At 26.3% G+C, this 26975-nt stretch overlaps 3 protein-coding genes across 3 annotated transcripts; 2 read left to right on the top strand and 1 right to left on the bottom strand.

Annotated features, from left to right (window-relative positions):
• Nucleotides 1-474: 474 nt before the first annotated feature.
• On the top strand, nt 475-2527 carry LOC122499911 (60S acidic ribosomal protein P2). Its single transcript, XM_043608490.1, has 4 exons — nt 475-609; nt 1354-1532; nt 2044-2142; nt 2339-2527. Exons 2-4 carry the CDS (start codon nt 1361-1363, stop codon nt 2407-2409), a joined length of 342 nt encoding a protein of 113 aa, XP_043464425.1. The 5' UTR covers nt 475-609; nt 1354-1360; the 3' UTR covers nt 2410-2527.
• A 1240-nt stretch (nt 2528-3767) lies between these two features.
• On the top strand, nt 3768-23243 carry LOC122499909 (clathrin heavy chain). Its single transcript, XM_043608487.1, has 14 exons — nt 3768-4248; nt 6178-6385; nt 9249-10207; nt 12572-13006; nt 13247-13700; nt 13910-14229; nt 14389-14654; nt 14845-15079; nt 15257-15639; nt 15857-16154; nt 19149-20152; nt 20301-20523; nt 20928-21003; nt 21103-23243. Exons 1-14 carry the CDS (start codon nt 4207-4209, stop codon nt 21234-21236), a joined length of 5037 nt encoding a protein of 1678 aa, XP_043464422.1. The 5' UTR covers nt 3768-4206; the 3' UTR covers nt 21237-23243.
• On the bottom strand, nt 22175-26665 carry LOC122499910 (ribonuclease P protein subunit p29). Its single transcript, XM_043608489.1, has 4 exons — nt 26604-26665; nt 26224-26360; nt 25612-26005; nt 22175-23643 (listed from the first exon to the last, which is right to left on the bottom strand). Exons 1-4 carry the CDS (start codon nt 26617-26619, stop codon nt 23507-23509), a joined length of 684 nt encoding a protein of 227 aa, XP_043464424.1. The 5' UTR covers nt 26620-26665; the 3' UTR covers nt 22175-23506.
• Nucleotides 26666-26975: the final 310 nt, after the last annotated feature.

Below are 26975 nucleotides of genomic sequence, written 5' to 3'. Positions count from 1 at the left end.
AAAACGGAAGTTGGTGGCGACATCTATTTCACTTTTAGTTCACGTCAATTCCGCTAGAAGTAAGCAAAGCAAACAAATTTTGAATTAAATATTTATGTATAGAAAACAACAAATACTATTTACTCTCAAAAGCGAATGATATTTGCAATAAAAATTATTTCTCCAATTTTTCTATTTAACTATCGATTTTTTAATTTTAGAGAAAATAAGTAAAAAGTACTTTTATTTAAACACCCCGCCAATCAATATTGAAATTCAAGATGGCACCGAAAGAGCGGGACTTTAAAAACAAAGACAAATATTAACAAAGCGAAAAATTATTTATTCATTTTTAAAATTATTTTTGGTGTAAAAATTATGTTTAGTTCTTTTGTTTGTAACGTGTGTATTTTTTCTAAAAAAGTATCAAGCAGTGGGAAACAAATTTCATATTTTTCAAAAGTACCTAAAAGTTAGGTTTGCAAGACTGGGCTATTTAGTTTCTATTGGGTTGGCAGTACTGACTACTGACACGATCCCTGCTTGTTTCGTCCATTTTGTTTTTTCTTTCAAAGAGAACAGACAGTGATCTTGGTAGCTTAACACGTATTCGTGTCGTTAGACTCAAAAGTAAGTGCTTTTTATTTTAATAATTTACAAAATATTCCTCAATTTATCACCATTGAATATAATTTTTCTTTATTTTGCAATAATTCTGCAAGTATTTATTGAAATAACCGCCGATGTTTATTGATGTTTTTGACGTGTTGTTACACATCTCCATGCTTGTATTCTCAACAATATTCTTATTTTACCCAACAATTCTACTTTTCTGATTATAATTATTAAAAAAAATCTAATGACTGATTTTATTTCTCAATTTATAATTATTAACTTTTTCTTTTAATTCCCTTCGTTCTGTACTCGTGGAAATTTTTTTAGGTTAGGAAGTTTTAAAAAGTATTAATTTCTAATTTTACTATTCTAGTTGTATTCTTTCTTTTTTTCTGTAGTTTCGACTATTGTTAACTTCTTTCACATTTGATATTTTAATTATTGTTGTTGTTATTATAAAGTAATTGTTGAATGTGTAAATTTGGAGGTTATGTTAATCGTATAATGTAAATTTGAAAATTTTGATCAGACTTTCGATTGAATTTGCTGTACTATTTATACTGCATTTAGTAAATTTTAGTAATAGTTTCAAAAAAATATTCTTTTTCGTTTTTTGTATGATGATTTTTAAATATCACCATCTTTCGACTGAGTCGTTGTGATGATACTCTTTATAATCTGAGTTCCTCCTGATAAATAGTTCTCTAGCTATTCGAGTGTAAAAATTTCGATGAAACTAACAGCGAATTTTCTTTTCAGTTATACAATGCGTTACGTGGCTGCTTACCTTTTGGCTGTCCTTGGCGGAAAGGCCGAACCCGCACAAACGGACATAGAAAAGATTTTGTCATCCGTGGGTATTGAAGCCGATGATGAGAAACTCAAGAAAGTCATCGGCGAGCTCAAGGGAAAGAGCATCGAGGACTTGATTTCACAAGGTATTTAACTATTTATTTTAAATTAAATAATAATTATTAATTTTTTTTGTAGATATTTAATTTTTTTTAAAATTAATTACTAATAATTATTTTTGTTATAAATCCTACAGTCATTTTAGTTAAAATATAAAACATTAATGTTCGAGATCTTTTATAAAATAAGGCAAATAAATATTTTTATTCATTGTCCGAATGTTTTCGTTTTATTTGCCTTATTTTATAAATTATATTGTAATGAAAGTAAATATTTTCGTAATGAAATATAATTATAGTATAAGGCAAATAAATATTTTTATTCATTGTCCGAATGTTTTCGTTTTATTTGCCTTATTTTATAAATTATATTGTAATGAAAGTAAATATTTTCGTAATGAAATATAATTATAGTAAAATTTTTAAATAAAATTAGTACAATTTCTAAATGTAATTAGTACAATTTTTTAATGTAAAAAGTAGTTTTTTTCATTAAATAGTCAATAAAACTGGATAATTAAAAAATAATTCTTTTCAGGACGTGAAAAATTGTCCTCAATGCCCGTGGGTGGTGGAGCAGCACCAGCTGCAGTTGCTGCCAGTGGCGCCGGTGCAGCTCCAGCAGAGGAGAAGAAAGGTAAAAAAAAATTTTGCACTTTTATTTTCTATGCAAATTTGTCAAAAATATACTTAATGATGTTATGCAATATACCATCTTTCGCCTGAGTCGTTGTGATGCTAAATTTATGCCTGAATGTAAATAATTGTTGCATAGACTAGAAATTTTCTTTTTTTCGAAAATTGCTAATTCTTTTTAATCTTTTCAAAAACAGAGGAGAAGAAACCAGCCAAAGAGGAATCTGAATCAGAAGACGAGGACATGGGATTCGGTCTCTTTGATTAAGCCTGCACTCAAGACTTTTATTCTCCAACAGAGGTGCAACGTTAAGGCTAGTTGTACAAAAATAATTTCTTCCTTTTTTACACCCCTGCTGAGGAATAAATCTTTTTTTTAAAACCCAGCCATATTTGTGATAAGTATCGAAAAAACCTTCTTTCCTCTCTCAATCTTCCATGTTCCATTTAATTTTAGGAACTTTTTATTTTTTTTATTTCAATTTTTAATTATTATTTTCAATTAATTATTATTATTATTCAAATCTCGTTCGTGATTTCAACTTAAACATTTTGAATTTGCATTTTTTCTATTTATCCGTTTTAAGGGAAGACTTCAACTCCATTTTTTACTGTTTTAAGAAAATGATTTAAATCTTCCATAAAATTATTTTTATGGTAATTTTGAGAGAGGAAATCAATGATCAGAAAATATTCTGATACTTTATGAATTTTTATTTTCCTAATTGATAAGATTTTAAAATCCAACCATAATTTTGTAGAAAATGTTTTTGTATTCGCCAAAAAATTTATTTTTATTATTTTTAAACATTGTTTTTAGGTCGAAAATGCTAAGGAATAAAAATAATAAAAATCATGTTAACGACAAAAATACATCTTTTAACAATAAAAATCATTGTTTTCATTCGACAATTCTTTTGTGAATACAAAAACATTTTCTACAAAATTACGGATGGATTTTAAAATCTCAATTTTGAAGAAAAATAAAAATGCAAAAAGTGTCGGAATATTTTCTGACCATTGATTTCCTCTCTCAAAATTACTATTAAAATAATTTTATCGAAGATTTAAATCATTTTCTTGATATAGTTAAAAATTTAATCGAAATCTGCCTTTAAACGTTTTGAATTTGAATTTTTTCTTTTTAAAGAAAGATTTTTTTCGTTTTAAAGAAGAGCTTTTAGTCTTGAAGAAGTTTTAAAGAATTTTCGTTTGGAATAAAGGCAGCTGATCGAAAAAAGAGAAACAAAAACAAGATTAATTAGAAGCATCAAAAGAATTGGATGTTAATATGATGTATCGGTGTCAATTGCTATCGTGTTTGTCAAATTGCCAAATAATTCAAGTTCCTGGACGTGTCAATAGTCAAGAAAAATAAGGGTGCTTTCAAATAAAAATTAACAGCGAAGAAAAAAAACGAAATTTTTAATTTTCTTTCGTCAAACTTGAAAAAAGTCTTTTTTTGAATTTTAATTAAAGATCCAAAAGAACTAATGTGTCACCTACAATTTATATATCATTTATATGAAAGCATTGGCACGTTCTCGTACGCGCCGTCGCCGTTGGCTTCATTCACGAGATTCGTTTTTAAAAGGAGACGCAAGAGGGGGGTTCTTGATCGCGGCTTGTAACCTTGCGCAGGAGTATTTTCAATCAGTGAAAAATTTTCACATTCACAAAATCGATTCAACGAATTTGAATTAATAATTAAAATTGTTTTTTTAGTAGTATTTTTTGTCGTTAGTGTATGTGAAAAGAAAAGTTATTATCAGAATTAACAAAAGGGAAATCAAGTGAATCTAGGGACTATTTTGCAATCCATGAGTAATTGTGGTGGGGGACGAATAATGGCGTCCATGATGGGTGTCAGCGGCAAGCAGTGACGGTATTTGCCTTGCGTCAGTCGGTTTTGTATTGCGGATGATTGAATCGTGATTCTCGGGGTGAAAGGTGTACGAAAAAAATTGGTGTATTTGCAATTGAATACCGCCATTTGGCTGCGAGAAGATCCTGCCAAATTTTATTGGCTTTAGGATTCCGGTAATCTTGCAAAAGAATCACAAAAATGACGCAGCTACTGCCCATAAGGTTTCAGGAACATCTCCAGGTAAGTGACCTGCTTTTTTCTGATAGGTGCATCGTCTTGATTTTTTACTATTAAATTGATTTGCATATTATTTGTTAGATAGTGTAGGGAAAAATACAATTGTATTTTAGGTTAAAATTCACTTTTAAAGTTTAGTATTAAAGACGCTTTTTGGTACTCCAAAATGCCACCGACGTTACGTTGACAGCTATCGTGAGAGTCATTAAATTCTTTTCCTTTTTTTTCCTAACTGACCGTTTCTTTCAGGTTTAAAAGATTCAATCGTTGGAGTTTAATCTTTGGGAGTTTAGGGTTAGAATTTTCCTTGAATATAAAATATGAATTTATACAGAATCAGTGGAAAAATGAAATTAAGGAATCGATTTTTCACCGATAACCGATCGTCAGTGGCATGGAAGCCACGTCTGCTCCTCGACATATACGCCCCTCGCTTCCGCCTACAAAACACCGTGTCGCTTGACGTGAATCTTCAACCTGTGTTTTTTTTCATTTATCTTGTTATTTAACCCTTTCAGAAGCAGTCAAATGTATTTATTTCTGTCTAGTTTTTAACTCACTGCCATTTTTACTTTCCATCCGGAAAATTCCGGTTTTATTTGCAAAAAAAGAAAATTTCACTGCATTTTTTATAAACTACTAGTCATTTTTTTTCTTGTATAATAAAAAGTAAAAAATTGATTTATTTTCCAGAAGTTAATTTTTTGGGTAAAGATGAATCAATTTAATTTGTGTCGCTTTAATTATCGGGTTTTATCAGTTTGTCCTCATCCAAAATTGTAGGAATTGATTTCAAGAGGTTAATTAGCCTCCGGGTTGAGCTCGTTTAGATTTAATTCACAAATAAAGTAAATTAATAATTTAGAGTAGAAATTTCTGCAAAAGAAAAATATCATTGGATTGATTTAAATTTAATTTTGAATTCTTTTAATGTCGATTGTTTTTCTTACCAATGAGCTGAATAAGTACTTTTCGACTTCTTCATTGTTATAACTGTCTAAACATTTATTATTTAAAAAAAACAATTACGACAATTTTTTTTCTAAAGTAAAAAATATTTTTTACCTCTGACCTTCTGTTTGAAGATTATTTCTTTATTTATAAAAATAGTACAAAGGCAGAGTTGCCACAGGTCAGGGAATTCAGGAAAAAGTCAGGTAAAATAAAATTGATTAGGGAAATCAGGGAAAAACAAAATTAATTTTTTGTGACAACCATGAAAGGAAAATATTTTTCTCCAGAGAATTTATAATTTTAATTTTTCTTTTCATGCATTAGAGTTGATACTTTTTGATATTTACTTATCTTGTGTTGTAAAATATTTTATAATAATTGATGCAAAGATAGTAACCTTGCTTGAAGAGAAAGGGAAATAGTTGAATAATTTTTTTTCTTCTTCTAAAAGTCAAAGCGCATATTTTCAATTGAAACACAAGTGCATGTATATCACTGTGAAATGCTTTCAAACTAATTTCCTTTGAATCAAAAGAAGATAATGTAGCTTTCATATATATGAATCACAGAGAGGTGTCTCTTTAAAAAAAGAAAAAAAAAAATGCCAGATCCATATATTTTCGAACAATTTAAGGTCACGCGAGAGTAATTACTAGACAGATAAAAGAGATTATTTTAAAATACTTTAATGAGGTTTATTATTCATTATTATACACTTTAAAGTTCAGTATGTTTAGGAAAGTATATTGCACGAAAAAAAATTGTTGGTCAAAAAAAAAGATACTGTAAAATTTAGATGTGATTTTAATTTAAAACATATATTTGTGAAAAAAAATTAACTTGTTGAAATTAATTAAAGAGTTGTAATTTAATGATTTTACTCGCTCTCTCTCCAATTTTTGTGTTGGTAATTTATCTTTAATTGATTGACAATAAGAGATGTGTAATTGAAAAAAAAATATTGATTACTATTTTTAGCTGACTGCTGTTGGGATAAATGCAAATAATGTCAGCTTTAATACTGTCACCATGGAATCTGATAAATTCATCTGTGTGCGAGAAAAAGTGGGCGAAACAGCACAAGTAGTAATCATTGATATGAATGATACGGCCAACCCCATTAGAAGGCCGATCTCTGCAGATTCGGCCATCATGAATCCAGCGAGCAAAGTCATCGCTCTCAAAGGTAAATTCGAATTTAATAAAAAAAATATTTTCTCTACCTATTATTTTTTATTTATTTATCTTGAGTTTTTAGCGTTAAATGAACAAAATTTGTTTTCTGTTCAAGTATTTTAATGTTATATTTTTATTTTATTTCATAAAAATGTACTAATTAAAGGAAGTTAAAAAAATTTCGTCCTTCATTTGAACGTTCAAAACTTTAACTTTGAGAACAATTGTTTAATTTTATTAGATGAATTCTTTCTTAGAAAATAAACAGGATTGCCAAAGATCAGGAAAATCAGAGAAAACTCAGGGATCTCTATTGAAAATACTGGAAAAAATTTTATTTTTTAGAATTCATAAGAAAATTCTGAATTTTTGTGTCTTTTTTGTTTGCCTCATAAACTATGGAACTACCACGAATTCTAATACAAAACCTTGAACTTTTTCTATTTCTAACAATAATTTCTTTTTAAATTTCTTCATTCTTGAACAACTATCATAACATTATTTTTTAGAAATTATTTAATAAATAATTATACTCAAATATTTCAAAATTAATTGAGTTTTAAAAGAGTTGCGTTTACAATTTTCATAAACAAATTACCTTCAAAAGGTTCTAATTTGAAATTTTATAAAATTTCAATTTTGAATGAATTTTGTCAGAAATTGTAAAGAATTTAGATTTTTGAAAAATAAATTAAACTCAACGCAAAATTACAATTATTTTTAATACAATTTTAATCGAATTCAATAAATTATTATAAATAAAAAATAAATTTAAATATCAATTTTAGTTAAAAACACTAAAATAATTAAATTTTTTTAGAATAGTTAGAAATGATAACAGAAATTCAATTATTTTCAAAAATAACAAAATTATGTTGAAAAATATTAAAAAAATTTAATTATCTTTAAAAATAATAAAATTCTTCTCCAAAATTAAATTATTTAAAAAATTTTCCTCAATTTAATGATTTTGAATATCAATTATTTTAATAAATTTTTCCAAAACAATAATTAAATGTTTGCATGGAATTTTTTGAAAATGTTTTTTAAATGATTATTTTTAAAAAAAAATTTAACAGAGTTCCATGCAAACATTTAATTATTTCCATAAATATATAATAAAAATTCTACTGGTATTCAATTATTTACAAATTTTTTTTTAATTTTCTTCGCAATAATTCAATTATTTTTGTAAATAATGAAACTCATTGCAGGATTTCAATTATTTTTAATAAAATTTTAAATAATTAAAATGTTTCCAAAATATTAATAGAATTCTTTTTGGAAACTCAATTATTTTCATAAATAATAAGAATTTTCAGAGGATTTAAATTATTTTTAATACAATTTGTAATGAATTTTTCGAAAAATGTTATTCATTTCAAAATATTTTGCAATAATTTAATTACATTTCACAAATAATAAAATTCTTCGCTGAAATTCAAATAATTTCAAAATTTACTACTTTAAAAAATATTTTCTCAAAAGAATTCAATTTCATCAAAAAAATGTAAAAAATATTTAAAATAATTAAATTCTTGCTACGACTTTTATTAAATTTTATTTTATATAATAGAAATCTTGTGAATTGAATTCTTGCAACGAATTTTATTACATTTTTTTTAAAGAAATTGAATTCTTTTGAGAAAATATTTTTTAAAGTAATTTTGAAAATATTTGAATTTCAGTGAAGAATTTTATTGTTTGTGAAATGTAATTGAATTATTGCAAAAAATTTTGAAATTAATTACATTTTTCGAGAAATGCATTAAAAATTGTATTAAAAATAATTGAAATCCTCTGAAAAATTTTATTATTTATGAAAATAATTTAATTCACGTGAAAAATTTTATTATCTGTAAAAATAATTGAATTTTTGTAAAGAATATTATTAAAATTTTTGTAAATAATTTAATTTTGTCTGAAAAATTTTATGGATATTCAAATAAAATTATAAGTTGTAGAATTTCAAAAAGTTTGAATTAAAAAATTTTAAAAGTCTTAATTTCTATGGAAAAATAATAATGTTTAAATATTTATTTGAAAATAAAGTTAACATTTTCGAATAATTTTACAATTAGAGGAATCAGAATATTCTTTTGATTTGGGGAAAAAGTCAAAATTTTGTCTGGGAATCAGGGAAAAACAAAATTATTTTTTTGTGGTAACCCTGTTTCAATAAAAAAAAATTAAAGGACTTAAAAAAACGTAGTCGTTTATTTGAACGTTCAAAACTTGAAGAAAACAATGGTTTAGTTTTATTAGATGAATTCTTTTTTTAGAGAATTGAAAAAGAAAAACAAATCGCTCCTAATCATGTGGGATTTAATAATAGAAAAAATTGTGTCAAAATAGAAATAGGTTTGTTAACGATTTTTAAAGTCTTGAAAGATTAGCGAAATCTAGTTGGAAATGATAAGAAAAGACATATTTTTTTCGAGTGATTTCTTAACCCCTTGACTTATCTCGACACTTAGTGTATTTCAATTGCGATTAATTCCATCTCTTCAATATGTACAAGTCGAGAATTCAGCTCCATTGGAGTTAAGTGATTGCTGCTACATTTAAGAAGGATAAAAGAATCGATATTGTGTCATATCGAGACTAATGAAGAAAGAAAAAAAGGAGGAAATTTAATATTTCCTTCCTTGTCTCGAGGAAATTGCCCTTTTCCTTTTTGTTTTGTAAAAAGACCTTTTTTCCATTCATATTTTTTTTAGACTTTTTTTTAACATTTAAAAAAAATTTTTTTCATAATTTTAAAATATTTTTTAACTTTTTTAATTATTTTTTTAACTTTTTTTAACTGTACATTATTTTTAATTACTGAATTAAAACAAGAGTGTAATTGGAAATATGTTTTGAATTTGCAGCTCAAAAAACTCTGCAGATTTTCAATATTGAGATGAAATCAAAAATGAAAGCTCACACAATGACGGAGGATGTTGTCTTTTGGAAATGGATTTCATTGAATACATTGGCATTAGTGACAGAGACTGCCGTCTATCATTGGTCAATGGAAGGTGATTCGACACCAAATAAAGTATTCGATCGTCACTCATCATTGAATGGATGTCAAATTATCAATTATCGAACAGACGCTAAACAAACGTGGTTACTATTAATTGGTATATCCGCGCAGCATAGTCGCGTTGCCGGTGCAATGCAACTTTATTCCGTTGAACGTAAATGCTCACAGCCAATTGAAGGTCATGCGGCATCATTTGCACAATTTAAAATGGAAGGAAATCCCGAGCCAAGTAATCTATTTTGCTTTGCCGTGAGAACAGTGCAAGGCGCTAAATTGCATATTATCGAAGTCGGTCAACCACCATCCGGCAATCATCCATTCCCGAAGAAAGCAGTTGAAGTTTTCTTTCCATCAGAGGCGGGAAATGATTTTCCAGTTGCAATGCAAGTCAGCTCCAAGTATGATGTAATTTATTTAATTACAAAATATGGCTATATTCATATGTACGATATTGAATCGGCAACGTGTATATTCATGAATCGAATTTCGGGTGAAACAATATTTGTCACTGCTCCACATGAGGCGTCTGGCGGTATTATTGGCGTTAATCGTAAGGGTCAAGTGCTCTCGGTTTCAGTTGAGGAAGAAAATATCATTCCCTATATTAATGGAGTATTGCAAAATCCTGAATTGGCGTTGAGAATGGCAGTGAGAAATAATTTGTCAGGCGCTGAGGATCTTTTTGTGAGGAAATTTAATATGCTCTTTCAAAATGGACAGTACGCTGAGGCCGCTAAAGTCGCTGCAAATGCTCCTAAAGGAATACTCAGAACTCCAGCAACAATACAACGATTTCAACAGGTATTTAGACTATTCATTTTTTTATTTTAGTATTTTTATTTTTTTTAAAACTAACAGGCTTCGCACTCATCTACTAAAATCTACTTTTTACAATTTTGATACTGTTTGGATACTTTCGCTTAGATTTCTGACACTAAAAACTACTTTTTTCTTTTTTTTTTGAGAGAGAGAGAAAATTTGCATTACTTTAAATTCGCTATTAGTTAAAATAAAAAAATTATTCCTAATAATTCTTAATACCATTTTTTGGAACCATTTTTTTTAAAATACAATTCTTTGAAACGATTAAATTATTTTCAAAAATTTTTCGAAATTCAATTATTTTCGATATCTACTATTTTAATAAAATTTCCAAAAAGAATTCAATTATATAAAAAAAATCGATAAAACTCTTCAAAAACATTCAATTTTTTTCAAAAATAATAAAGTTTTCTCAGGAATTCAAATATTTAATGTACAATTTTAATAAAATTTTTTCGAAAAAATGTATTATTTAAAGAAATTTTAATAAAATTCAATTCAATTGAATTATTTTGATAACTAATTAAACTCGTCAAAGAATTTCAATTATTTTTATTAGAATTTTCAAGGAATACATCAAAAACTGCAATTATTCTATAAAGTTTAATTACAAATCTTTAAAAATATTTCCAACAATTTTGATAAAATTATTTATAAGGATTCATTCCAAATCATTTTGAATATTTTAATTCCCATTAAAAAATAAATAAGTATTTAAATATTTATTTAACAAAAATTACTCACGTTTTGATTCAATTTATTCATAAATATTCAATTATTCAAGTTATTCAATTATTGAAAATAAAATTTATAAAATTCTAGGCAAAAATTAAATTATTTTCATAAATAAAGAGATATTCAAATCAATTAAATTATTTAAAATTTAATTTTCATAAAAGTTTTCAAAAAAAATCGAATATTTAAAAAAAATTTAATAATTTATTGCAAGATTTCAATTATTTTTTATACAATTTTAAATTAATTTCTCTAAAGAATTCAATTTTTTTTAAATATTAATAAAATTCTTTGTATAATTCAATTATTTACAATTTTATCAAATTCTTCTTAGAAATTCAATTATTTTCAGAAATTTCAACAAAATTCTTCGCAAAAATTCAATTATTTACAATTTTCATACAATTTTATAAAACGTTTCTTGGAAATTCAATTATTTTCAAAAGTTTTTAGAAAATTCTTTGCGAAAATTCAATTATTTTCATAAGTAATAGAATTTTTTGTAAAAATTAAATTATTTACTATTTTCATACAATTTTATAAAATTTTTCTTAGAAATTCAATTATTTTCAAAAGTTTTAAGAAAATTTTTCGCAAAAATTCAATTATTTTTATAAGTAATTAAAATTCTTTGCTGGAATTCAATTATTTTCACAAATAATAAAATTTGTACGAAAATTCAATTATTTAACAAATTTTCAATAAAATTCGTCTCAAAAATTCAATTATTTTCAAAATTTAATTGAAATTTCTGAAAATTTTAATTGTAAAACAGTAATAATATTTAAATTTTTAATTTGACAAATTATTAATTTATAATAATTTAATTTTCTTTAATTTTCTCAAAAAATTAAAGTTTTAATTAATTTTATTTAAAACTTTTAAGAAAGAAATGAATGAATTTTGAAGAATTACAGTTGTAATTTTTATAGAAATAGTAAAATTTTAAAGTAGGTTTTTCATTGAAATAATTTAAAATATTTTAATTGCTGTGAAGTAATAAATATTAAAATATTTATTTATCAAACATTATTATTGAAGTTATTCATGTAAATTTAATTTAGAAATTATGGAAAAAATTAGCCGTTTCAAAAATTGTAATTAAAATTTTTTCAAAATAGTTCAATTAATTTAAAAAGATTAAATTAAATTTCTAATTCTTTGAAAATGTTAAATTCGTCAAATTTTATTGATATAAATTTTATATTTTAAAGAATTGTATTTTTTTACTATTAATAATTATTTTTAAATATAATCCTATTTTTGAAGAATTCTAACCAAAAATTTGTCAAAGTAATTAAGTTTTTGAAAAATTTAGAATGTAAATTATTATCAGGATAAGAAAAAAAGTAAATATTTTGTATAAGAATTAGGAAAAATCAGGGAAATGAAATACAGAATCAAATTTTTGTGATTTTTATCAAATCGTCTAAAACGAGTTGTTTTAGTAGTCAAATTTTTCGATATCTAATTTTTTCAAACTTGAAACTACCTTTTGCTATTCTTTTTAAATTAATTATCGAGTCCGAAACCTGAACTAATTATTTTTCACTTCTTTTTTTGTTACTAAAAGAAATTTGAGACGATTTTCTTCTCTTTGCTTTACAGGTACCAACGACTACAGGTCAAACTTCGCCGCTACTGCAATATTTCGGCATTCTTTTGGACCAAGGACAATTAAATAAATACGAATCGCTTGAATTGTGCCGTCCGGTATTGGTACAGGGGAGGAAACAACTATTGGAAAAATGGCTAAAGGAAGATAAACTCGAGTGCAGCGAGGAATTGGGTGATTTAGTAAAGCAAGCAGATCCCACATTGGCGCTCAGTGTTTATTTGCGTGCGAATGTGCCGAATAAAGTTATTCAGTGTTTCGCCGAAACGGGACAATTTCAAAAGATTGTCCTCTACGCAAAGAAAGTTTCATATACACCGGACTATATATTTTTACTAAGAAACGTTATGAGAATTAATCCCGATCAGGGAGTAGCTTTCGCCCAAATGTTAGTGCAAGATGACGAACCGTTAGCTGATATTAATCAGGTAATTTTTTTTATCATATTCTCTTCTCTTTTCTTTTTCTTTTCTTTTCTTCAATTCAATTCAATTTCAATTTCAATTAAGAATAATTAATAATTAATATTAGTTTTATTTTTAATTTATTATTTACTACAGTAAAAATATTTATGGAGCAAAATATGGGACTAGTTTTTAATTTACTTCGGATTGTATAAACACATTTTTGGAGTAGAATCACAAATTAATTTCTCTTGTTTATTGCAGATTGTAGACATATTTATGGAGCAAAATATGGTGCAGCAGTGTACGGCCTTTTTGTTGGACGCCTTGAAAAATAATCGCCCCAGCGAGGGTGCCTTGCAGACGCGTCTCCTTGAGATGAATTTAATGTCAGCGCCGCAAGTGGCAGATGCAATTTTAGGAAATCAAATGTTCACACACTATGATCGCGCTCATGTTGCACAATTGTGCGAAAAAGCTGGACTATTGCAAAGGGCTCTTGAACATTACACCGATTTGTATGATATTAAACGAGCTGTTGTTCATACACATTTATTGTCGCCCGATTGGCTCGTTGGATTTTTCGGCACACTCTCAGTTGAGGATTCACTCGAGTGCTTGAAAGCAATGCTCACTGCAAACATCAGGCAAAATTTACAAATTTGCGTTCAAATTGCCACCAAGTATCACGAGCAATTGACAACAAAAGCGCTTATTGGTAATTATTTTTTTTTCTCTTTACTGTTTATTTCTATTTGACTTTCAAGATTTTTTTCTTGGCTTTCTTTTAATATTAATATTCCATTCGTTTTCATTTAAAATTAATATAATATATAATATAATAATTCTTTCATTCATTAATTAATTCATTCAATTATATGAAACGAATTTTATTTAATTTTTACTAATTGTAATGTTTTTTCGTAGATCTCTTTGAGAGTTTCAAATCGTACGAGGGACTGTTCTATTTCCTTGGCTCTATTGTGAATTTCAGTCAAGATCAGGAAGTGCACTTTAAATATATTCAAGCTGCGTGTAAAACTGGACAGATCAAAGAAGTTGAACGTATTTGTCGTGAGAGTAATTGTTACAATGCTGAGAGAGTGAAAAACTTCCTAAAGGAGGCAAAGCTCTCTGATCAGTTACCGTTGATCATCGTGTGTGATCGTTTCGATTTTGTGCACGATCTTGTGTTATACTTGTACAGAAATAATTTACAAAAATATATTGAAATTTATGTGCAAAAGGTGAGAGATTACATTTTTAATTAGAAACAACTAGAAATATTAGAAATAGAATTATTATTTTAATTAGAACAATTAGAACTAGAAATATTTTAATTTAATAATGAAAATTTAATCTTCAAGTGTTGGAAAGTTTATTTTAAAATTTCCTTTCTCTTTCAGGTGAATCCTTCGCGATTGCCAGTCGTTATCGGTGGATTGTTGGATGTTGATTGTTCTGAGGACATAATAAAAAATTTGATTTTAGTCGTTCGTGGACAATTTTCCACAGATGAACTTGTGGAAGAGGTGGAGAAACGTAATCGATTGAAGTTGTTGCTCCCTTGGCTTGAATCGCGTGTTCATGAAGGATGTGTCGAGCCAGCTACTCATAACGCTTTAGCCAAAATTTATATTGATAGCAATAACAATCCGGAAAGATTCCTCAAGTAAGTGACTTAAATAAAATAAAAATTGCTTAAATTTCTATTCTTCTCCTAAAATAAATAATTATAATAAAGAAATTATTTTATCTTCACATTAATTTATTTTCAAGTAGAATCAGTTTTCTAATATGATATTAGAAAATATTTAATATTTTAAGTTTTTGTAATTGAAAAAATGAATTTTAATTTCCAGGGAGAATCAATTTTACGACAGCAGAGTGGTGGGAAAATATTGCGAGAAACGTGATCCACATTTGGCTTGCATTGCTTATGAGCGCGGACAATGCGATCGCGAATTAATAAGTGTTTGCAATGAGAATAGTCTTTTCAAGAGTGAAGCAAGGTATCTCGTGAGACGAAGAGATCCGGATCTATGGGCTGAAGTTCTTCTCGAGAGCAATCCTTACAAGCGACCATTGATCGATCAGGTGAAGTAATCTTTTGTTTTCATAAAGGTCAAAGTTGCTGGACTCCTAAAATAAATTTATACTTTTATTGAACTTATTTCTTTGGATATAATTCCTTTGATCTTATTACAATTCTGTACTTTTATTTCTTTTCATATTTTTTATTTTCAGTAATTTTGTAATTAAATCTTTGTTTAGGTGGTACAAACTGCTTTGTCAGAGACACAGGATCCGGAGGATATATCAGTGACTGTAAAGGCATTCATGACAGCCGATTTGCCAAATGAATTGATTGAACTTCTTGAGAAAATTGTTCTCGACAGTAGCGTTTTCAGTGATCATCGTAATTTACAAAATCTCTTGATCTTGACGGCAATTAAGGCCGATCGTACCCGAGTTATGGAGTACATTAATCGTTTAGATAATTACGATGCACCCGATATTGCAAACATTGCTATTAATAATGAACTCTACGAGGAAGCTTTTGCTATTTTCAAGAAATTCGACGTCAATACGTCCGCTATTCAAGTGTTGATTGATCAGGTCAATAATCTCGACAGGGCTTACGAATTCGCTGAAAGGTGAATTTCTCAATTTCTAATTTCTCTGATTAGATAACTAATCACCTTCTAATTTCTAATTAAATAAAATTTAAATTAATTAAATTAAATAATTAATTCAATTTAAATTCTAAATAAATTAAATAGTTATTGAAATTTAATTTAAATTCTAATTGAGTGAAATTTTGTACTTTCCATCAAGTGAGGTGTTATTTTATTTAAACTTTCTTTTTTACAGGTGTAATGAACCGGCTGTTTGGTCTCAATTGGCCAAGGCTCAATTGAATCAGGGTTTGGTTAAGGAATCGATTGACAGCTACATCAAGGCTGATGATCCAACTGCTTACGTTGACGTTGTGGAAACTGCTCACAGAACATCACACTGGGAGGATCTTGTACGCTATCTTCAGATGGCACGCAAGAAAACTAGAGAATCATTTATTGAAAGTGAATTAATTTATGCCTACGCTCGCACCAATCGACTTGCTGATCTCGAAGAATTTATCTCCGGACCAAATCATGCTGATATTCAAAAGGTATTCAAATATTCATTTATTCTGAAATTAACAATTAATTGAACAAATTAACAAAAAACAAAAATAGAAATTAAATATCTACAGAGTTGCCACAGGTCAGGGAAAAACAAAATTAAATTTTTGTGACTACCCTGAATTTAGAAAAAATCGAATAGAATTAAAATATTTCAGGGCTCGAACTAGGTCTACAAATCCCGTAAATTTGCTTGAAGTCCGTAAAAGTCAGATTTTTTGAAAAAAGATCCGTTAAGTCCGTAATTTGATCGAAAAAGGACGAAAAAGTTGATAAATTGTACGATATAATTTGCAGAATTTTAGAGAAATTACAAATGAATGCAGAAATTTAATTATTTTCAAAAGTAATAAAATTCTTCGCATAATTTTAAACATGTTCAAAAATTTTTTTAAATTCTCGTCAAAATTTGAATTATTTTTAGAAATAATTAAATTCTCCGAAATTCAATTATTTTCAAAAAGTTTTAATAAATTTCGAGGCAAAATTTCAATTATTTTCAAAAATTTTCCTCAATTCAATGATTTTTAATACAATTTTAATAAAATTTCCCAAAAGAATTCAATTATTTAAAAATTTTTTAATAAAATTCTGCAGAAGGAATTTAATGAATTTTATTTAATAAAATTTTTTCACAAGGAATTCAATTTAAATTGAAATATTTAAAAATTTTTTGATAAAATTCTTTATGAGAATTCAATTTAAAGAAACGTTCAATTATTCAATAAGTTATTAATTTTTTCATTTAAATAATATTAAACTCTCGTAGAATTTTCTAATAAAAATTTATTTCAAAATGAATTTTTTTTGAGAAAGTTTAATTGCGGATTTTTTTTAAAATTATTTTTAATTTCTATTTTCAAAATATTTAATTGAAGGATTTCCGAATAATCGAAATTTTGTAAAATTTAATTGTAGACAAACGAATTTGAAAATGCTCAATAATTTTTTTGCTAAAATTGTTAAAAATAATTTATAATTGAATTTTTTCAAAGAATTTTAATACAATTTTTGAAAATAATTACATTTTTCGAAAAATTTTCTTAAAATTGAAATCATGAAAAGAATAATATTATTTAGAAGAATAATTGAATTCTTGCAACGAATTTTTATTTGCATTTTCTTTTTAAATAATTAAAATCCTGCGAATAATGTTGTAATTCATGAAAATAATTGAATTTTTGCCACGAATTGTAAACATGATTTTGAAGATTCTTAAAGAACTTTTGCAAAAGTATTAAAAATAGTGCATTTATAGAAGAATTTTAGTTAAAAACACAAAAAAAGATTTAGTTTTGGAAAAGTTAGAAATTATTGCAGAAATTCAATTATTTTCATAAATGATAAAATTTGTACAGGGATTCAATTATTTTCGTAATTATTAAAAATAATTGATTTATAGAAGAATTTTAGTTAAGGTATTAGTCGCGTAAAATGGTTTTCGTCAGATTTTTTTCAAATTTTGCATACTTATTCCTGAAGTATTTATCTACAGAATGAGACCAATTTCATTAATTTTGACCGTTTCAAAGCTTCAAAAAATGAATTCAAAGTTCATACATTTTGCATGGAGGGAGCACCCAATGCATGTATTAATTTTGTTTAATAATTATTTATATGATAACTAATCGTCAGATTTTGAAATAAAACTACCAAAGTATTCAATTAGATGAAACAAATGAATAGAAAAAACATGACATTTTTTGACCGCACCAAACTATAAATATATTGACAGAAAGTTAAAAAAATAACTAAATTATACGAATTTTCATACGAATGAATAGAGTAGGGAGTTAAACTGTCTCTCTCACTCTCACTGCCCCACTCTAGTAAGCGGCCCGGTAAACCTTTGGCCAGAGCCAGCAGCGCGACTACTACCTTAAAAATACGAAAATAAAATTCAATTTTTGAAAAGTTTCAAATTATTGCAGAAATTTAATTATTTTCAAGAGTAATAGTATTCTTCGCAAAAATTAAAATTTGTTGAAAAATAATAAAATTCTTCTCAGGAATTCAATTATTTTTCACAAATAATAAAATTCATCGGAGAATTTCAATTATTTTTAATACAATTTTAATAAAATTTCTTGAAAAGTGTAATTATTCTTAAAAATGTTATTAAAATTCGTCAAAAGAATTTAATTATTTATGAATCTATTAATAAAATTCTTTATAAGAATTGAATTTTAAGAAACATTCAATCATTCAATCAATTGTTTATTTTTGTATTTAAATAATTGAATTCTAGTAGAATTTTCCAATAAAAATTGATTTAAAAATGAATTTCAGTTAAAATTTTAGATAATAATTGAATATTTAAAGCGTGCGTTTTTAGAAATAATTTAATTTTGAAATTTATTTTTTTGAAAAAGTTTAATTGCGGATTTTTTCAAATGTTATTTGAAGTTTTTATTTTCTAATATATATTTAATTGGAGAATTTACAAATAATTGAAATTTCGTAAAATTGAATATTGTAGACAAATAGATTTGAAAATTGCCAAAAAACTTTTTCGGAAATTATTAAAAATAATCAATTTAAATTTTAATTAAAAATTCTTGATAATAATAATTGAATTGATAATAATAAATTGTATCACTTGGTCGTCTTTATTATAAAACAAAGAAATTGATCACTCCGAGTCGAAGACTTGGAGTTATCGATATCTTCATGTTTTATAGTTACGACCAATTATTGGTTCGTAAATTTATTTATTTACTTACATACACGGGCAATGCACTTTATTACAATATTAATAAAAACTTGTACAAAAGAAAGAACAATTTTAATCTTGAAAGAAGTATTTACTAAAAATGGTAAATGGTCCATAATTTTTCATTTTTGTCCGTAAAGTCCGTCTTTTTAAATACTTTCACTGGTTCGAGCCCTGAATATTTAGAAAAAATCAAATACAAATAAAGTATTTAGAAAATGTTTTTTAAAAGAGAATTTTATAGTGAAATGTTTATTTTTCTATTCAGATTGGCGATCGATGCTTCGATGATAAAATGTACGAGCCAGCAAAGTTGTTGTACAACAATGTGTCGAATTTTGCCCGCCTCGCGATAACATTGGTTCATTTGAAGGAGTTCCAGGGCGCTGTTGACAGTGCAAGAAAGGCAAATTCCACGCGCACTTGGAAGGAGGTTTGTTTCGCCTGCGTTGACAGCGGTGAATTTCGATTGGCACAAATGTGCGGCTTGCACATTGTCGTCCACGCGGATGAACTCGAGGATCTTATAAATTACTATCAGGATCGTGGCCACTTTGAGGAGTTGATTAATCTTTTGGAAGCAGCATTGGGACTTGAGAGAGCACACATGGGAATGTTCACTGAACTCGCAATTCTTTACAGTAAATTCAAACCCCAGAGAATGAGGGAACATTTGGAATTATTTTGGTCGCGTGTCAATATTCCAAAAGTGTTGCGCGCCGCCGAACAAGCGCATTTATGGGCTGAACTTGTATTTTTATATGATAAATACGAGGAATATGATAATGCAGTTTTGGCAATGATGCAACATCCCACGGAGGCATGGAGAGAGGGACATTTCAAGGATGTTATCACTAAAGTCGCGAATGTTGAACTCTACTACAAGGCTATACAATTTTACGTGGAATTCAAACCACTTTTGTTGAATGATATTTTACTTGTTCTTGCGCCACGTATGGATCATACAAGATCGGTGGCTTATTTCACGCGATTTGATCATTTGCAATTGGTGAAACCGTACTTGCGCTCGGTTCAGGCATTAAATAATAAGGCAATCAATGAGGCTTTAAATGGTTTGTTGATTGATGAAGAGGATTATCAGGGTTTGAGAACGTCGATAGACGCTTTCGATAATTTCGATAATATTGCTCTTGCTCAGCAATTAGAGAAGCACGAGTTGATTGAATTTAGACGAATTGCCGCCTATTTATATAAGGGCAATAATAGATGGAAACAGTCTGTGGAATTGTGCAAAAAGGATAGATTATTTAGGTGAGATTATTACTTTATTCTATTTGAATTGAAATTAAATATTAGGATGAAATTTTGATTCGAAATTTAATATAAAGTTTAGTGTGAAATAAACGAAGAATTGAACGTTTAAGGAGATAAAATAATTTTCTGTCTTTCTTTTTTCAAGGGATGCGATGGAATATGCGGCCGAGTCTCGTCAAGCAGAAGTCGCCGAGGAATTGCTGGAATGGTTCTTGGAGAGGGGATCGAAAGATTGTTTCGCGGCGTGCCTTTTCCATTGTTACGATTTACTTCATCCGGACGTAATTTTGGAACTTGCGTGGAGACACAAAATTCTGCACTTCGCAATGCCTTACCTCATCCAAGTCGCGCGAGAATACATCTCGAAGGTAAGAGATATTTTTAACATTATTTATAATTCGTAATATTTTAGTTAATAATTTTATTTCATGAGAATAATAATTATTTGTATTTCATAATTTGCATAATAATAAGAATACATCATTTTGTCGCGGAATATGGTAACATTTGCTAATTAAAGGCCTCGAATTAAGACTTTCTGGACTTTTATCAACCATTTTCAAAGAAAAGGGGACTTATTCTTTTTATTTTCTCAAAATACGATTTTTTTTATCTTTATTCGACAAATGCGATTTTTTTTAGTTTTAAAGTCGATCCGAGGCCTTTAATTATAATAATATGAATAATACTACTTTTATTTCAATGATTATTCTTCGTAATTACTTTAATAAAATATTTTATTTATATTTTAATAAAATTTATATTTTTATAGGTTGATAAATTGGAAGAATCTGAAAATCGACGTTTAGAAGAGACTGATGATCATGAAGTTAAACCTATGATTATGCGTGAGTAATATTTTATAATAATGAAAATTTTCCATTGTACACACAAATTACAGCAATTATAGTGTTTATAATAAAAAAAAAAATAATTCAAATTCGCAGCCGAACCACAATTGATGTTAACGGCAGGACCGGGAATGATGGCACCAGGCTACGCACCTGCAGGTGTATATGGAGCACCTGCCCAAGGGGTTTATGCACCGGCAGCGGCGGCGTACCAGGGATACGGCATGTGAGAACCATTCTATAACTCATTTACCAATACCGATCAACATTTACTTTTCTATAAGGCTTAGATCAAGAGTACCGCCCTTAGAATTTTAGACGTAAATTAAAAAAAAAAAAAAACGCTGAAGAAATGTCACCACAGAGCAGACATCGTTACGCTTAGACCAGTCTATGCTATTAATAAAAAAATAAATAAATCGATATAAGACGTCGTCCCGTCATTATATCAAAAAAAAAAAATATTTATTGCAAATTTGTAGATACAAGAAAACAATTGACTGTCAATCATTTATTTAATGATTGAATAACCCTGTAAAGAATTTAAAAAGAAAGCATTCTCTAAATGAAAAATAATTCGATAATAAATTTCCCTCTCGTGGAGAAGAAATAAATTTTTAAAAAATTCTCACTCAGAATTTACTGAGAAAAAAATGAAAATTTATCATTAGAATTTTCGTGTTGTATAAAAAAGATTGTGTCAGGTGTGTGTAGTTTGCTTGTGGCATGACTTCCGAAATACTCTACGTCGTCCCTCTTCCAGAAAAGCAAACAAAAAAAACTGAAAATTTAATTGAATATAAATCTTGATGTAAACAGACAGAAAAAAATGCAACTCGTATAACTCAATTTGATCGTTAAAAAAATGAAATTTGAATAATGACTCCGAGTCATTGATTTATAAAAGTATTTTCTTTTTTTCAAAGGAAAAAAGAATTTTTTTTAAGGACATTGTGAACTTATTTGTTAAAGTGGCAGTTATTGAAATCTAACTGCCTATTTCTGTTATTTGTTCCGTCGTATATTTTGTTACTTGTCCAGACGTATTTTAGATAGAATTCCATTTAAACTGAAAGAATGAAAGAGAGAGAGAGAAATAACTTCAAGTATTTTGATTTTGACCTATTATGTAGAATTACGTCTCTAATTTAATTAGAACCACCAACCCCTCTTTTTTCCCCCAGCGTGACGTCTTTAATCGGTGTAACTAAAAATAGTTCGAGTAGTAATTCCCATCTTTCTTTTTTTTAATAAAACAGAATTTTTTAAATATTTTGTAAACGCTTGTCTCTGGTTTCTTGTTTTCTTATAAACTTTTTTAAATCGATTTCAATAATTAATATTGCCTTGAGAAAAAAAAATGAGAAAGAAAAGTCTATCTAGTAAACTTTAGTAAAAACATTGTTTTTCTATGAAAAAAAGCACTTTTAGGAAATGAGATTTGTACTCTCATTTCACTGCTATACAATTCATTCTATAGATTAATGTGATGGTCTTGACTATTTTGGACAATATCCATTCTCTTCGTCCTTGTAGGAAAAAGATACAGAAAACTTGGAAAAAAAGGTTAATTTTTTTTCCCAACAACTTAATTTTTCTGAGATATCACGAGTGTTTGACAATTTTTCAATCCCGGTAAATACGCATAGGTATTAGTTTGAAAAGCAGTAAAAAAATAGATGGACACGAGTGAAAGATTATGACATTCCCATTTAAAAAAAAGAAATCTAAAATTATGTCCTTGCACTGTATTTTCGAAATTAAATCCTAAAAATGAAAAAAAAACCAACATGAACGAATGAATTTGTTTCAATTTTTGAGCCGCATTGTTTGTGGTTCTGACGCAAGTTGTTATTGTATTGATATATCATATAATTATTTGAATATTGTGAATTATAATTATTGGATGAGAAAAACAAACGAGAGCAAAACAAGATCGATAATTATACATATATATTATAAATACATAATTATATATTAAACTGGTAATTAATAATATAACGTGTAAGTAGTAGATATACATATAATATAATAATACAAATTAAAAGAAAAAAAATCGTATTAACGAAAAGAAAATAAATTATAGACGAAAAAAAATGGAATATGTTTAATTGATTTGCATGATCAATGTGGTGCAGGACACATTTTGTTGTTTCCAATTGTAATATGTAATGAAATGTGCGGAAAATGCTATATATGAATAGTTTGAAATAAAAATGAAGCGTGTTTCGAAATTATTTTCAATGTCAACTTCCTGCTTCAGTTAATTTAATATTTTTTTTTTGTTTCCATACACATCAGAATGTAAATTTTAAAACTCAATAAATAATATGATTTATGGTTTTAATGAAATTGGGAAATTATTATTTATTTTAAAAAATTATTTACAAACATGGAGATTGTTAAATAAAACTTGATTTACTACTTATATAATCTTGATTTAGTGTTAAAAATCTTAATATAGTTTTTTTCTAGGACTGTACAAATTTACTTTCTAGATTTATAAATCCGGTATTTGGGCGTTTTTGAATTTTCTAACCGATCTCTCCGCTGGTCGAATGCAAAGTTCTTTGCCTAAAACTTCTAGACGGGCGTTGTCTAGAATTATTTCAAATTTTGATGTTTCCTTCGGAACAGCTGAAATAAAATAAAAATATAAACTATTAGTGGTTTAAATATAAATAATTAAACACGTGTCTTTAAAGTTATGAACGACGATATTTTTTTACTACTTTTAATTTGAATCTTATTTGCAAAATATTATTTTTTATAATTGAAAAATTCGTTTTTAACTCAACCAATTATTATTTTCTAAAATTTTGAACTAAAGTTCTTTAAAATCAATTATTTCTATAATAATTTTTGAAAAAGTTCATTTTCAGAATTTTCAAATCCATTTGTTTACAATTTAATTTTAGGTGAAATTTCGATTATTCAGAAATTCTTCAATTAAATATATATTAGAAAATAAAAACTTAAAATTTATAAGAAAAAGTCAATTAAACTTTTTCAAAAAAATTAATTCCGCAGAATTCTTAGTTGAAAGTATAAAAAATTCTAATTCTCAAAGATTCAATTTTTTTCTAGTTTTTGACTTAAATTCTTCGCTAAATCAATTATTTTTAGTAATTTAATAATTAATATTACCTAAAAATTAAAAATTAAAAAATATTAAAAAATTCAATTAATTTTAAAAGAATCAGAATTAAAATTTTTCTAAAAAAAATAGTTCTACAGAATTGTTAATTAAAAGTATGAAAAATAAAGATTATCAAAGATTTTCATTTGAAAAATTTTCAAAATCCAAATAATTCTAAAAATTGCTATTTATTCATAACTTCTCCAACATTCTATTATTTTTTTTACATGTTTTAACTAAAATTCTTCTCTAAATCAAATATTTTTAATATTTAAGTGTATATTTATTAAAAAATTCAACTACTTTTAAATGAATTACAATTAAAAATTTTTATAAAACTGAGAATTTAAAAATTTTTAATTAAATTTATTTAAAATTCAAATTTTCAAAAATTTTAAATTGATACAATTTGAAATTTAATTATTTATAAAAATTCAGACTAAAATTCTTTTAATTTTCAATTATTATCTAAAACTTTAATTGAAATTCATTTTTAAATCAATTTTTATTAAAAAATTCTACGAGAATTCAAATATTTAAATACGAAAATAAATAATTTATTGAATAATTGAATTTTCTTAAATCTGAATTCTCATAAAGAATTTTACTAAGAAATTATTAAATTATTGAATTTATCCCTGTAAAAATTCTATTATTTATGAAAATAATTGAATTATTGTAAAGAAATTTTTTTAAATTTTGTAAATAATTGAATTCCTGTGAAATTTTCATTATTTATGAAAGTAATTAAATGTTTACGTAGAATTTTATTACAATCTTTTTTAAATAATTGAATTCTGCTGGAAACATTTATTAAAATAGTAAATATTAAAAACCATTGAATTGAGGAAAATTTTTGAAAATAATTGAAATTTTGTTAAGAATTTTATTAAAATTTTTGAAAATAATTGAATTTCAGAATTTTATAATTTATAACAATAATTAAAATTTTGACGAGAGTATTTAAAAATTTTTTAACATAATTGAATTTTTGCGAAGAATTTTATTACTTTTGAAAATAATTGAATTTCTGCAATCATTTCTTACTTCTCCAAAATTAAATTATTTTTAGTGTTTTTTACTAAAACTCTTCTATTTATTTGAAAATTTCTATTTATTTAAAATTTCTATCATTTCAAAATTAATTAAATTAAAAAATTAGCAAATTGCAGTAGAATTTGAATTATTAAGTTTTTTCAAAAATCTAAGTTCTTTAAAATTTCTAATTCAATTCATACAAAATTGAAATTTTCCTAAATTTCAAATCAAAACCTTTTGAAGTTAATCTATTTACGAAAATTGTAAACGTAACTCTTAGAATTCAATTAATTTTGTAATATTTAAGTAAAATTATTTCATTTAATAATTTATAAGTAATAATTTTATGATAGTCCTTCAAGTATTAAGTTTTTTAAAAATAAATTATTATCAGAAGTGGAAAAAATTGAAAGATTTAATTTACTTACTGCGAATAATATCGTCCTCTCCAATCAATCTAAAAGTATTTTTTGTATCCTGCAAAATAATTCCTTTGACACCAACTAAACTGGGACATTTTGATCTAATAACGGAAATTTTTGCTCCATGATAATCGGCTTTCATTATTTTTTGATTCACACTCTCCCAATTAGATTCCAGTGGATTATTCGGTATTTTACTGAAATTTTCAATTCCCAGCAAATTTCGCATATAATCTAACCAAATTTTATTCAGGGGAAGGAGATCTTTGAACGATAATTCTTTACTTGTCCCTTTATTTATATTGAGAAGAACCTTTTTTCTTATTCCCGAGTACGATCCCTTTTTCTGCTTCTTTTTCAACTGTGTTTTTTTCGATCTGTGTTTACCGAACAGAAATGTCTGAAAAAGAACCATTTTTTCAAAACTATTAGTTTAATTCTCAATTAAATTAATTAAATGTCTTAATTTTATATAATTTACTTATTTATCATTATTTATTAGCGTTTTTATAATTTATTTATTTGTTAATAGTTATTTATAAATGTTATTTAGGTATTTACTACTATTTATAATCAGGTTAATTTTTTGGTTTAATATTTTAAACCATTTTTACTTACTTTTTTCATTTCGTCGGGTATTCTTTTAATATCTGACGCCGGTAAAGTTTCATTTAAAAATTTTAAAATATATTGCTCCCTTGCTTCGTAAGTCGTTACATTATTTACAAGTGTTGCTGGCAACGGCTGGAATATTTCTTTAAAGAAAAGGAATATTTGAAACAGGATAAAATTTATTATAATTTACTATTTACTCTTAATTTCATTTAAGTCCCCAATTTTTAAACGTTTTAAACTTTGAGGGCTAATTCCAGATTTCAATCCTTTTTGTCAATTGAAAAATTCTGTTTAATTTTGTTAGTAAATTAATAAATAAAAATAAATTAATTTAAAGTAATAATAATTAAATATTAACAAGAGAAAACGTAAACTACACTTACTTTCCTGATTTTCCATTTTTACGAATAGTTCATAAATAATTATTGTCAATTAATATTGTATTATTTTTACTCCATTAATTAACGAAATAAATTTACAATTAAATTCTACTTATAAATTGTTTATATTTTTCTTTCTTTTTTTGTCAATATTTGGATTTGACATTTAATTTTTAGGTTATGTTGCACAGAACCACATTTATCGAACAATCTGAAGTTGACAGTTATTAGGCCGGATTTTCAATTGTAAACTCGAAATTTCCTTCTTTTTAAAATTCAACTCGATTGGATACGACGAGCGGTAATATTCAAAATTCTACTCCTGAATGGTCGATTCAAATCGTCGCGCTCAATTTCAACCAATAGGATTTTTGA

The sequence above is a fragment of the Leptopilina heterotoma genome, unplaced genomic scaffold (assembly GCF_015476425.1).
Source record: "Leptopilina heterotoma isolate Lh14 unplaced genomic scaffold, ASM1547642v1 Lhet_18, whole genome shotgun sequence".
NCBI lineage: Eukaryota > Metazoa > Arthropoda > Insecta > Hymenoptera > Figitidae > Leptopilina > Leptopilina heterotoma.
This window is presented reverse-complemented; position numbering and strand designations above follow the sequence as displayed.

Bases quoted from the DNA above. Each gene is read 5' to 3' on its own strand.
- LOC122499911 (XM_043608490.1), top strand. From the start codon at position 1,361: ATGCGTTACGTGGCTGCTTACCTTTTGGCTGTCCTTGGCGGAAAGGCC. The intron at 1,533-2,043 runs GTATTTAACTAT...AATTCTTTTCAG, and splicing joins CGAGGACTTGATTTCACAAG to GACGTGAAAAATTGTCCTCA. The intron at 2,143-2,338 runs GTAAAAAAAAAT...TTTCAAAAACAG, and splicing joins TCCAGCAGAGGAGAAGAAAG to AGGAGAAGAAACCAGCCAAA.
- LOC122499909 (XM_043608487.1), top strand. From the start codon at position 4,207: ATGACGCAGCTACTGCCCATAAGGTTTCAGGAACATCTCCAG. The intron at 10,208-12,571 runs GTATTTAGACTA...TTTGCTTTACAG, and splicing joins CAATACAACGATTTCAACAG to GTACCAACGACTACAGGTCA. The intron at 15,080-15,256 runs GTGAAGTAATCT...ATCTTTGTTTAG, and splicing joins AGCGACCATTGATCGATCAG to GTGGTACAAACTGCTTTGTC.
- LOC122499910 (XM_043608489.1), bottom strand. The intron at 26,006-26,223 runs GTAAGTAAAAAT...GTTCTTTTTCAG, and splicing joins TACCCGACGAAATGAAAAAA to ACATTTCTGTTCGGTAAACA. The intron at 23,644-25,611 runs GTAAGTAAATTA...ATTTTATTTCAG, and splicing joins AGAGGACGATATTATTCGCA to CTGTTCCGAAGGAAACATCA.